Below are 13,828 nucleotides of genomic sequence, written 5' to 3'. Positions count from 1 at the left end.
TCAACTCATCCTTGACCGCTGGCTACGTCCCTTCCGTCTTCAAGAGAGCGAGAGTTGCACCCCTTCTGAAAAAACCTACACTCGATCCCTCCGATGTCAACAACTACAGACCAGTATCCCTTCTTTCTTTTCTCTCCAAAACTCTTGAACGTGCCGTCCTTGGCCAGCTCTCCTGCTATCTCTCTCAGAATGACCTTCTTGATCCAAATCAGTCAGGTTTCAAGACTAGTCACTCAACTGAGACTGCTCTTCTCTGTATCACGGAGGCGCTCCGCACTGCTAAAGCTAACTCTCTCTCCTCTGCTCTCATCCTTCTAGACCTATCGGCTGCCTTCGATACTGTGAACCATCAGATCCTCCTCTCCACCCTCTCCGAGTTGGGCATCTCCGGCGCGGCCCACGCTTGGATTGCGTCCTACCTGACAGGTCCTACCAGGTGGCGTGGCGAGAATCTGTCTCCTCACCACGCGCTCTCACCACTGGTGTCCCCCAGGGCTCTGTTCTAGGCCCTCTCCTATTCTCGCTATACACCAAGTCACTTGGCTCTGTCATAACCTCACATGGTCTCTCCTATCATTGCTATGCAGACGACACACAATTAATCTTCTCCTTTCCCCCTTCTGATGACCAGGTGGCGAATCGCATCTCTGCATGTCTGGCAGACATATCAGTGTGGATGACGGATCACCACCTCAAGCTGAACCTCGGCAAGACGGAGCTGCTCTTCCTCCCGGGGAAGGACTGCCCGTTCCATGATCTCGCCATCACGGTTGACAACTCCATTGTGTCCTCCTCCCAGAGCGCTAAGAACCTTGGCGTGATCCTGGACAACACCCTGTCGTTCTCAACTAACATCAAGGCGGTGGCCCGTTCCTGTAGGTTCATGCTCTACAACATCCGCAGAGTACGACCCTGCCTCACACAGGAAGCGGCGCAGGTCCTAATCCAGGCACTTGTCATCTCCCGTCTGGATTACTGCAACTCGCTGTTGGCTGGGCTCCCGGCCTGTGCCATTAAACCCCTACAACTCATCCAGAACGCCGCAGCCCGTCTGGTGTTCAACCTTCCCAAGTTCTCTCACGTCACCCCGCTCCTCCGCTCTCTCCACTGGCTTCCAGTTGAAGCTCGCATCCGCTACAAGACCATGGTGCTTGCCTACGGAGCTGTGAGGGGAACGGCACCTCAGTACCTTCAGGCTCTGATCAGGCCCTACACCCAAACAAGGGCACTGCGTTCATCCACCTCTGGCCTGCTCGCCTCCCTACCACTGAGTAAGTACAGTTCCCGCTCAGCCCAGTCAAAACTGTTCGCTGCTCTGGCACCCCAATGGTGGAACCAACTCCCTCACGACGCCAGGACAGCGGAGTCAATCACCACCTTCCGGAGACACCTGAAACCCCACCTCTTCAAGGAATACCTAGGATAGGATAAAGCAATCCTTCTGCCCCCCCCCCCCCCCCCCCTTAAAAGATCTATATGCACTATTGTAAAGTGGCTGTTCCACTGGATGTCATAAGGTGAATGCACCAATTTGTAAGTCGCTCTGGATAAGAGCGTCTGCTAAATGACTTAAATGTAAATGTAAATGTTGTAGGTTGTGTGTGTGTGTTTGTGTTTGTGTGTGTACCTGGTTTGTAGACTCTTGATCCTCCCCAGCATGTCCAGGTGTCCAGCAGAGTACTGCTCTATGACATCCTTCACGTCGTATGGACGCAGAGTCTCCTTAAACTTCCGCTTGGCCACCAGGAACTTCAGAATCCTACACACACACACACACACACACACACACACACACACACACACACACATTAGTAGAGATCTACTAGGATGTGTTGCTTGTGGGTGCTTCACACTGCAGAATAAAACCAGTGAATACTGCAAAAGTGTTAAACCATGAAACAAGTCATGCACTTCATCAATGCAACTACGTAGGTGTGATTAAGTGGGATTTGCAGCCAAAGTGACCTTCTCAATATTATTCACAAATGGCCTCATTAAAAGGAAACCACTGGAGTACTGCAGGGATTCCGCTTTGTTGTGGACTTTGACAATGGCATTGGTTCTGTATTACCAATGACATATGTAGAGCCATGTATAGAACACTGACTGTATACAGTGCCTTCAGAAAGTATTCAGACCCCTTCACTTTCTTCACATTTTGTTACGTTACAGTCTTATCCTAAAATTGATCAAATATGTATTTTTCTTATCAATCTACACACAATACCTCAATGACAAAGCAAAAACAGTTTTTTAGAAATGTTTGCAATTTTCTTTTTTTTTTAAATACATAAATGTGATATTTCAGTTTTGTAAGTATTCAGATCCTTTAATCAGTACTTTGTTGAAGCACCTTTGGCAGCGGTTAAAAGCATCGAGTCTTCTTGGGCATGACGCTAAAAGCTTGTAATATCTGTATTTGGGGAGTTTCTCCCATTCTTCTCTGCAGATCCTCTCAAGCTCTGTCAGGTTGGATGGGCAGCATCACTGCACAGCTATTTTCAGGTCTCTCCAGAGATATTCGATTGGGTCCGGGCTCTGGCTGGACCACTCAAGGAAATTCAGAGACTTGTCCCAAAGCCACTCCTGCATCATCTTGGCTGTGTGCTTCGGATCATTGTCTGTTGGAAGATGAAACTTCACCCCAGTCTGAGGTCTTGAGCGCTGTGGAGCAAGTTTCCATCAAGGATTTCTCTGTACTTTGCTCCGTTCATCTTTGCCTCGATCCTGACTAGTCTCAGTCCCTGCCGCTGGAAAACATCCCCACAGCATGATGCTGCCACAACCATGCTTCACCGTAGAGATGGTGCCAGGTTTCCTCCAGACGTGACGCTTGGCATTCAGGCCAAAGAGTTCAATCTTGGTTTCATCGGACCAGAGAATCTTGTTTCTCATGGTTTGAGAGTCTTTAGGTGCCTTTTGGCAAACTCCAAGCGGGCTGTCATGTGCCTTTTACTGAGGAGTGGCATCCGTCTGTTTACTCTACCATAAAAGGCCTGATTGATGGAGTGCTGCAGAGGAACTCCACAGAGGAACTCTAGAGCTCTGTCAGAGTGACCATCGGGTTCTTGGTCACCTCCCTAACCAAGGCCCTTCTCCCCTGATTGCTAAGTTTGGCCGGGCGGCCAGCTCTAGGAAGAGTCTTGTTGGTTCCAAACTTCTTCCATTTAAGAATGATGGAGGCCACTGTTTTTGGGGACCTTCAATGCTTCAGAAATGTTTTGGTTCCCTTCCCCAGATCTGAGACTCAACACAATCCTGTCTCTGAGCTCTACGGACAATTCCTTTGACCTAATGGCTTGGTTTTTGCTCTGACATGCACTGTCAACTGTGGGACCTTATATCGACAGGTGTGTGCCTTTCCAAATCATGTCCAAATCAATAGAATTTACCACAGTGGGACTCCAATTAAGTTGTAGAAACATCTCAAGGATGATCAATGGAAACAGGATGCACCTGAGCTCAATTTCGAGTCTCATAGCAAAGGGTCTGAATACTTATGTAAATAAGGTTTCTGTTTTTTATTTTTAATACATTTGCAAAAATGTCTAAAAACCCGTTTTCACTTTGTCATTATGGGGTATTATATGTAGATTGCTGAGGATAAAAAAATAAAAAAATGTAATCCATTTTAGAATTAAGGCTGTAACCTAATACAATTTGGAAAAAGTCAAGGGGTCTGAATACGTTCCCAAAGCACTGTGCATATAAGACACCCTTGTTCCGGTGCACTGTGTAAGGAGAGAGGGACACACTCGGTTTTCTGCACACCCTGGCCCTCTGCTTAGTCAGCCTCTCTCTCTCACACACACACGAGGTGGACCCCTGTGTGTGTCTAGTCTACCTCCTCTCAGCGAGACAGCTGTGTGTGTTGTGTGTGTGTGGTGACCCCACAGTTAGAGGACAGAGACAGATGCTCTGACTCCCAGTGTACAAAGCTAATTATATTCACATCCACACTCCACCAATCGTTGGCCTTTCCTAGAGAGAAGTAAAGAGTGTGTTGGGGCTGTAGAGTGTTGAACATATACTGGGCAGAGTTCTGGCTGCTTGTCACACTATAGGAGAGTAGTCAGCGGCCCGGACACTGAGGTGCTGGCTCTGCAGAATACAGGACACACCAAATGTTAGCGTAGCAAAACAGACGCACTTAACCTGTCATCCCAAGCCGTGATGGATTGCTCCATGAGTCGGAGTGAGCACAGAGGGGGGGGGGGGGGGGGCTGTTTTATGAGGAAACATTATCTCACACACACAGACGGGCTAAGACCTCTTTAATATCAGTGTGTTCTGTCAGGGGGAGGACACACACATTACATATGTAGTGGTGGTGGTTTGGTGAAACAGACACACACACACATCACAGCAGGGATGTGGAACACAATGTAACGTGGAAACGTGTTAACCATTGTTGGCGACTGAACAACTAGCATGTGCAATGGCAGTTTAGTGCTATGTGCTGCTACGCTGTGCTGCAACGCTAGTGTGTTGATGGCAAACACACGCTCTTCCTCTTTATCCCCCTTTCCCTCTTTCTCGCTTTTCTTTCTTCTGCTCTGCAGGAGAGAGAGAGAGAAAGTAGAAAAAGAGGGGTGGTGGTCGACAGCTGGTACCACAGAGGCAGTCAGCGCACCCTTCCTCCTTCCTCCTCCTCACAGTGCGCTCTTGATGACTACGGAGTTTTTCAAAAATATTTTGGCAAGATGTATTTTTTTTATTTTGCAGGTAGATGCATATTTTTTTCTGTCCGGGTGGGTCTCAGGTGTGGGTAAAAGAAAGAGTAAGGAAAAGTAGAAAGGAATGAACAAGAAAAAGAAAGAAATATAATTTTATTTCCATCCTCTAAGGGGTTCTTCAAAGCGCTGAGTCTCTCTCTTCATCGAGTGGTATGATCGTATTAATGCATTGGCTGCCTGAAGTATTCCCACAGCAGCTACCTGGTATAGAGGCATAGTTGGCACTGGGTGCACTAAATCATTAGCTACAGACTCAGAGGCTCTGGTAGGGAATCAGTACCAACAAGTTATTGAGATCTGGACCAAACATATTCAAGTCAGCATTCGGTCGTTTTTGGTTTGGTTTTATGTGAATGACTCATGGCAACAGCAGTGAAGTGAGTTGTGATGGAGGACAGGTGCAGTTTGTGTTGTTTTATAGGGTCAGCCATAGTAAGTACAGCGCCATTGGAGCAAATGAGGTTTAAGTGCCTTGCTCAAGGGCACATAGACAGATTTTACACCTTGTTGGCTCAAGAGTCTTCTTCCGGTGTTCAAAACAGCGACATTTCAGTTACTGGGCCAATGCTCAAACCGTTAGGCTACCTGCTGTCTAACACCAAAAGAGGAACTCCTGCTTACATGAGCTCAATCAACAGCTTCTAACTTTAAAAGCAGAGGAATGGAACTATCACTTCTTTAAAACCCTTAACACGGATGATCAAACAATAGGCAAATTGTTGACTTTACAAACTCTGGATAAAACAGTTTCAAAAATATAAAATGTTCACAACTGTGCAGAAATACAGAAATTGACTACTAGTGGCTTTAGCACAACTTGATTAGATTGAGTACTACAATGAGTATGCAGATCTCTCTCTCTCCTCCTCTCTCTTCCTCTCACCATCCCTACATATCCCAAACACCACACATTTACACAGGCAAGTAGGCAGGCTGATTAACTACAGTAGCCTTCCTATAGTGAAACCTCAGCAATACAGTCGCTGCTAATATCTACCTGTTTCTTAAAAGACATCAATCTTAAGTGTGTCTTACATAAGATTCCAGTGTTTCAACAGTGATGTATATACACGTGTCGACAAAGAATATTCACGTTTCAGTATGGTAGCTAATAGAGCCTACACTCAAATGAATCCAGACCCAATCCACTATCCCTTTCATATAAACACACGCACTCACATAACCCCTCATACTTATAGCATACTGTGGAAACACACACACATAGTCTGATGCAACATGAAAGATGCTGTGTCTATATGGCTGACCCTTGGGATCTGCCAGTAGTGGTTCAATACAATCCACTCACACCAACTACCCACAGACCAACATACCTGCCTCATTGACTGGCAATTGTAGTGTTTTTCTGCCTCCCTCAGTGGAATAAGTTTTGCATGTGCGTGCGTCCGTGTGTGTAGAGGGATGAAGGTATCCCTCCAGGATATTTACATGGTTAAGCACAGAGAAACCTCAAGGGGTCGTGTTTTTCCCCCCTGAACACATGGAGCCGTTAATTAGTGCATAATTTTGCCAGCTAGGCATTTGTCTCATTCCTTCACACCATTCTTTCTCCATTCCTTATATCGTAGCTAGTTTTTCCTAATATTGGAAGTTTCCTTGTGGGCATAGAAAGGTGGTCTATGTACACGACAGCATGCACAACCTTACCTGTAAAACAATGTTATATGAAGACTTTGGTCAACAAATTCTTATGATCAATTCCATCAAAGTAAGACGAGACAAAATAACTGTACAATACAGACTAGTATAGTGACGATGTCATGTTTGTCTATTTTTGGCGGCCAGGGAGTGATCACTAAAACACACAGTGTATCACTAACATGGAGCTCTGCAATAGACTCTCCATGATCACGGCTCTGCCAGCTGCCCTCCAGGCCCTGAATGATTGACTGAGACAAGGTCAGAGCCGAGCAGCTGGCCTGCGGCAGGAAGGATCAGTTATCACACTAAAGAGGACATTTCCCTACCATCAGCCGAAACTGCATACGGCCAGAGTCCACTGGAGGAGCCAACCATTCATCTTACTCCATCCACCATAACAGGAAGTACTGTAGGCCCAAATATAATACTAGGGCCTATTGCGACAATAGGACCAGAGAGGAGACAGGTGACCTGGTTCCATCATGATGTAGACCAGTAGGTACTCTGTGGGTACATGTAGGGGTGCTGTAGGACTCACCTAACAGCCCGTATCAAGGTCTTCACTGCTGGGATCACCTCCTCCATGGCAACATCACAATATGGTTTGTCTTCAACACTGTCCTCCCCTACTCCTTCCACTGGAGACAGGACAGCAACGATATAGTTAAACGTGAGAGGGAGTGAGTGAGTACAAGAACATACGTGAGACAGTATGTGAGTATGTACTGTTTAAGTGTGTATGTAAATGTAGCGAGTGTGTGTTTGTGTGAGTGAGTCAAGTCCCAGTTCCCACCGTCTGCAGGAGGTCTGGGTTTGAGTCGCAGGGAGGTGCGGAACCGCGTGCGGTCGTTGAAGCTCCAGCTCTTCTGCACCTTTCCGGGACTGGTGGCTTCTGGGACGTTCTCCGTACTGGGCGACTGGCGGACACTCATCCCGGGAGGCAGCTGGGACGCCTTATTCCGGCTTGCCTGGGATGAACGGGAGTTGTTCAGCCGCATCCTGTCCCGGAATCCCATTTTGCTGCTGCTGGAACAACGAAGGAAATGATCTTGTGTCCACGTGTTTATCTGCCACTTAGGACATCCTTAGAGTTCTGTTGTGTGATTTTCCTCATTAACTATAGGTCCATAGTGTCCAGTGGACGATCCAGTTGCTTAAGACACTGAGTTTAGCCAATCAGCAGAGGAGCAGACCCAGGTAGTTAGCAGGTACACACAGCAGTACACTAGATAGTGTGTAGCTACTGACTCCCATTAAAACAGTCACACACAGCATTCTCAATGACCAACAAAGCACAGAGAGAACAGAGACAGACATTCAGACGGAGATTTCACACAGGCATGACTGACTGGCTGGTTTATTGACTGACTGGCTGATTAACTGACTGGCTGGGTATAGGTATATATAGGGAATAGGGAGCAAATTGTGACGTACACTCTGTGACCACTTACATGTTACAAAGTCACAAAGCATTTCAAACGTCACGCACCAGAGAACGATTAGAGACATGTTGTTTACGCTGATATAATCCTTGTTTGTGCGCTGGCCTGACATTTAAATTAATATTTAAATAGCTGGAAAAGCATTAGGGGAAACGGCATTTCATACGCCGGAGCTGAAATGCTCAGGTTGACTTAGAAGGGTGGGTGGACAGAGTAAGATGTTGAATTACTGTTAGCCCTTTGCATTCCATTGGAAAGGAAATAAAAGAAAAAAGGGATATAGTAGGGTTAAAAATACAGCTGAATCCTCCAAAGACATGCACGGTATACTGAGCACAGGACTTGAAGAGAAACATTTTAGCAGACAAAAGGGAAACATCTATCAGGGGAGGGAAGGGGTTTTTTATTGAGTGGGAACGAGTCGCAAAAGTACAACAAGCATATGGTTGCATTGCATGCAGGATCATTTGAACCCTTTCTCCATAATTCACTACAGAGCAGAAGTGATCAAAGAACGCATGCATGAATAATGTGTACAATTAACAAGTAACGGTCATGCAAAAGTATTAAGAAAACAGCATGCGTGACTTCCTAACTATTTGACCTTTTCAGAAAACTTTTATTTTTTATTTGTCACAAACTTCTGTACAAAATTTTAAATATGCTGTAAAATCTGTAAGTGTGTGAGGAGGCCAATGCTGACATTAGATCCACATAAACCATGAAACAAATTCCTTTGTTTTCCAATAAAGAATGCATGGTTTATTGTGTCATCCTGTTCACTGAAAGAAAGTGGTTTACAACAGAGCTATCCTTTAAACAGAACACCCTGTCATTCTTCTCACACAATAAAGGCTCAGTCAAAGATTTCTACACCAGTGCAGAGTGTTTCCCATTCTCAAAGATCAATTCCAAAATGTGAATATCAAATGTGCAATTTACAACCAAACAAATTTCAGCCATTTTTAGCCTGATGACCATCCTCAATGACAAGTGTCTTCACACTATGCTAAATTAAGAGACTAAAACCAACTCCTTATTGAAAGTGGGATATTTCGAGGGGACCAACTCCTTATTGAAAGTGGGATATTTCGAGGGGACCAACTCCTTATTGAAAGTGGGATATTTCAAGGGGACCAACTCCTTATTGAAAGTGGGATATTTCAAGGGGACCAACTCCTTATTGAAAGTGGGATATTTCAAGGGGACCAACTCCTTATTGAAAGTGGGATATTTCGAGGGGACCAACTCCTTATTGAAAGTGGGATATTTCGAGGGGACCAACTCCTTATTGAAAGTGGGATATTTCAAGGGGACCAACTCCTTATTGAAAGTGGGATATTTCAAGGGGACCAACTCCTTATTGAAAGTGGGATATTTCAAGGGGACCAACTCCTTATTGAAAGTGGGATATTTCGAGGGGACCAACTCCTTATTGAAAGTGGGATATTTCGAGGGGACCAACTCCTTATTGAAAGTGGGATATTTCAAGGGGACCAACTCCTTATTGAAAGTGGGATATTTCAAGGGGACCAACTCCTTATTGAAAGTGGGATATTTCAAGGGGACCAACTCCTTATTGAAAGTGGGATATTTCAAGGGGACCAACTCCTTATTGAAAGTGGGATATTTCAAGGGGACCAACTCCTTATTGAAAGTGGGATATTTTAAGGGGACAACTCCTTATTTGAAGGAGAAAATGTACAGAGACACACCCACTGCACTGGGCCAGAAGGCTTTGGGACCCTCAGGCAGAGTGAGAAGGGGGTAGTGTGTGAGTAAGGGCGGATGGGAGGGGGGGGTGGCGTGCCCCATGCACAGGCTTGTCACCGTGGATACCTCTGCTGCTTGCGGCCAGCGTGAATCCAGAAGAGACCGCTTTTTAGAAACAAGTTGACTGAGGAGACACACAAGGCAGAGGGAGGGTGAGGAGAATAGGAGGAGAAGCGGAAGAGGTGAGAAGAAGAAGAGGGGATGGGGGGCTAGAAGGGGAGAGGAGAGAGGAGGAAAGGAGAATTGGAAGATAGGAGAAAGAGGAGGAGGAAAAAGGAGAGCAGAGGCAGGGTACGCAGGCAGTGAGATCATAAAAGGTGAGGGGCTGAGGGAGGTGAAAAGGAGAGAAGGAGAGGGTGAAGTGGAGGGGTAAGCCCACTACTGCAACTCAAACGTCTTAAATGGCTTCTTTTCCTAGTCTCCTTTCACATTGAAGGTTTGACAATGTATTGACACACACCCATGGAGGAGGGAGGTGTTGAGTTGGGGGTGTACTGTAGGCAGCAGGAGAGTCTGCAGAGGAAGCAGTTCACCGGAGTATATCCATAATATGACTGCAGCCCCCGTTCCAGAAGGTCGAAATAATTAGCTCCACACCTAACCATTGTCTTCTTGATTGGGAGACACACTGCCATTAATGTGTTATTAATGTCTTTCTGTACATGCAGTACTATTCAATCAACTGTATGGCTTCAAGACCAAACATATACCTTGGAAAACATGGCATGTTATTGTATGCATCTGTCATGCTGGGTTGTATCCCATTGTTTTTCCCATTACCATGGAGGACCACTTCCTAACTGGATTTGTCAGAGAGAGAATGCAGAGACACATATGTTCAGAAGACAAAAACAAACCTGCAAGGGACTTCTGCCTTCCTGAGAACAGGGTTGATGGAGGGATGACATGGAAAAGAAGTGGATGACAGGAGAGAGAGAGAGAGAGAGAGCGGGACAAAAAGGAGAGAAAGAGGGGATGAAAGGATGAGGGTGATGGAGTTGACATGAAGATTAATCAGACGAGGAAAGTGAATGAGAGGCAGACAGAGATGGAGCAGGCGGAGCTGTTAATTACACACGGGTCTGGAATCAGTATTAGTGACAGGTGGTTAAGATACACAACAGTACATCCACACAGGAACCACAGACCAGGGAACAGCAAGCATTTCTTTCTAAACCAGCTCGCTGCTATAAGGAGTAAAACCTGCGGCATCCTCTGGTGATAGATTGTTTGATACAAATGAGTGCATGTGTCACGGTGATCTTTTCTTGCGTGTGTATATGTCGGTGTGCATCTATATATCGGTCTGTCGTTTATCTGTGTGTGTGTGTGTGTGTGTGTGTGTGTGTGTGTGTGTGTGTGTGTGTGGTGGTGGTGCGTACCTGTCCCCTGACAGGTAGGGGGAGCTGTAGGGCCGTAGCCCGGACAGCAGGGTGTTGTGGGAGTTGTGAAGGACATTCTTGACGCTACGCCGTCGCTGAAGGTGACTGAACAGTAGTGTCAGTTCTCTGACCCCATGTGCACAAAAAAACAAAGAAAGCAAGAAACGACAAAAAAAATAAAAACAAAAAGGATGTCAAATTAAGGGTCAAAACATAAAAAAGACGGGGATAATTCATATGTAATTTATCAAAATGAAGTATGACAAATATTGATGGCACCATCAACACACTTTGCTTGTTACTGGACACAGAGCTAAGAGGCAAAAAAAGGTATATGTCCGTCATAAAAGTCCCCCTCTTTTTAAACAAACTAAATGAGTCAAATTAATATGTAAATACTTAAATTAAATAAGAGAATACAATCTTAAGAAATAAACAGATAAACAATGGTGGTAGTCACATTTTGGAGGCCTGAAGAAACCTGTAATAACTTAAAAAGGGAGAATGAAAATGAATGAAAGTGCACCCCACCGTTTTAGATCAGGAAGATAGAATCCCCACGGTCACCACTGGTAAAAGCAACTCAATTGCTGGGATATTGATAATTGTTGTATATTTCTGTACGTTCATGTGTGTGTCATGTTAATTATATGTAGGTGCAAGTTACATTTAGGTTCTCTTCCTAGCTCCTATAATTCATCTGTACAGCCTCTCCTCATCTCCCTACAATGCTCTCTCAACGTTCAACCGGTTAGCAGTGTCAGCTGGCTTTCAAAACCACATTATTTTAGGATAGGTGAGACACGCTTGCTACTCCAAGTCACACCTAAGTCAAATCTACCTGTACAAACATTTTGTCCTTTTAATTTCATGTACAGTGGGGATGGTTACATTCATGGGTCGACCAGCACCAACACACAACCACACAACCACACAACCACACAACCACACAACCACGGCATTATTGGAGAGCAGAAGGGAGTATCTACCTGAAGGATGGAAGCATGCTGTCATAGAAGTACCAAGTGGCTGTCAGGTAGGAGTGCTGAGCATCAGTAGAGTACAGACGCCACGCAGCCTGGAACACACACACACACACACACGCAGGCACACAGGAACATGCAGGAACACGTTAAGCCACTAAAGAAAAATGATCCAATCATACAGCAATTTGTTGCTGGGTTCAGTTATTATTATTTTTTTATTTAAACTTTATTTAACTAGGCAAGTCAGTTAAGAACAAACTCATATTTACAATGACAGCCTAGGAACAGTGGGTTAACTGCCTTGTTCAGGGGACGAACGACAGATCTTTACTTTGTCAGCTCGGGGATTCGATCGCGCAACATTCCGGTTACTGGTCCAACGCTCTAACCACTATGCTACCCGTCACCCCTTATGACCTAGTCTGTTGATTGAGTGGATGATACCTGAGCCATCTGTGGTCACCTGTATAAGGTTGGCAGCAGGAGTCCTCCTCTTCTCAAAGTGCTTCTGTCTGTGCTGCTCCTGCACCTTCAGGGCAAAGCCTGACCCCAGGATACCCTGAGAGAGGGGTCAGAAGGAGCGGGTCAGAGGCAGGGCCAAATGCATGAGTTCCGATTGGCTGGGAGGGGAACTGACAGTGATGTACACCAATGAGAGAGACTCACAGCAGGAAGGGCGAAGAAGGACACACCCAGGAGCGCGAAGCCGGCAGCTAGAAGTCGGCCCAACCAGGTGCGGGGTGTCTTGTCACCATAGCCGATGGTGGTGAGAGTAATCTGGGCATAGAAACACACACAGAGTGTCAGAAGAAGTCTTCCAGTGGTAAATACTATACAGAGCTATACTAGTAAAACAGCATGGTACTAGAGAGACCTTATTGTCTAGTGGTCAGTCTCATCCAAGATCTGGAGAAAGGGCAATTTATACCCAAGACAGTGGGTGTGTGTCAAATCAAATGTTATTTGTCACATGCTTCGTAAACAACAGGTGTAGGCTAACTGTGAAATGCGTACGGGTCCTTTTCCAACAATAGCAGAATTGGTCAGGAGCCCAGAAGACGGCTGCTATCCAATGCAATGTAATCTTTCCTGGTACTGACCGTTCCCCACCAGAGGGAGTCTGCGTAGGTGTTGAACTCTGTGTTGACGTCCTTCTCTGCCAGGTAAACCAGGAAGGAGGCAAAGATCAATACCAGGAAACCAATGTACCACGCTGTAATGAGCTCCTGAGACCGAGAAAGAGGGGGGAGGGGCGCGTAGTCATTATCATAACATCATCAAAATCATAATAAATGAACATCAATCAATATATGCCAAACATTAAAGAGCAAACCCATCAACATCACCTGACAACACAATCACCACCACATTCACCTGACAACACAATAATCACCACATTCACCTGACAACACAATAATCACCACGACCACAATCACCTAACACAATCATCACCCGACAACACAATCCCCACCATCACCTGACAACACCATCACCTGACAACACAATCCCCACCATCACCTGACAACACTATAATCCCCACCACCACCTGACAACACAATCCCCACCATCACCTGACAACACAATCCCCACCATCACCTGACAACCCAGTCCCCACCATCACCTGACAACACAATCCCCACCATCACCTGACAACACAATCCCCACCATCACCTGACGACCCAGTCCCCACCATCACCTGACAACACAATCCCCACCATCACCTGGCAACACTATAATCCCCACCATCACCTGACAACACAATCAACACCATCACCTGACAACACAATCAACACCATCACCTGACAACACAATCAACACCATCACCTGACAACACAATCAACTCCATCACG

General features: G+C 45.8%; 1 protein-coding gene across 1 annotated transcript in view; it reads right to left on the bottom strand.

The window, feature by feature from the left end:
- Nucleotides 1–13,828, bottom strand: part of LOC129830865 (potassium voltage-gated channel subfamily KQT member 4-like) — a 131,845-nt gene that overhangs the window by 16,609 nt on the left and 101,408 nt on the right. Inside the window, exons 5-11 of the mRNA XM_055893674.1 lie at nt 13,079–13,204; nt 12,645–12,755; nt 12,442–12,537; nt 11,982–12,070; nt 7,189–7,418; nt 6,934–7,033; nt 1,628–1,759 (exon numbers count right to left, since the gene is read on the bottom strand). Of these exons, the coding sequence (XP_055749649.1) occupies nt 1,628–1,759; nt 6,934–7,033; nt 7,189–7,418; nt 11,982–12,070; nt 12,442–12,537; nt 12,645–12,755; nt 13,079–13,204 (884 nt within the window). The remainder of the gene's footprint in view (nt 1–1,627; nt 1,760–6,933; nt 7,034–7,188; nt 7,419–11,981; nt 12,071–12,441; nt 12,538–12,644; nt 12,756–13,078; nt 13,205–13,828) is intronic.

The sequence above is a fragment of the Salvelinus fontinalis genome, chromosome 32 (genome assembly GCF_029448725.1).
Source record: "Salvelinus fontinalis isolate EN_2023a chromosome 32, ASM2944872v1, whole genome shotgun sequence".
Lineage (NCBI taxonomy): Eukaryota > Metazoa > Chordata > Actinopteri > Salmoniformes > Salmonidae > Salvelinus > Salvelinus fontinalis.
This window is presented reverse-complemented; position numbering and strand designations above follow the sequence as displayed.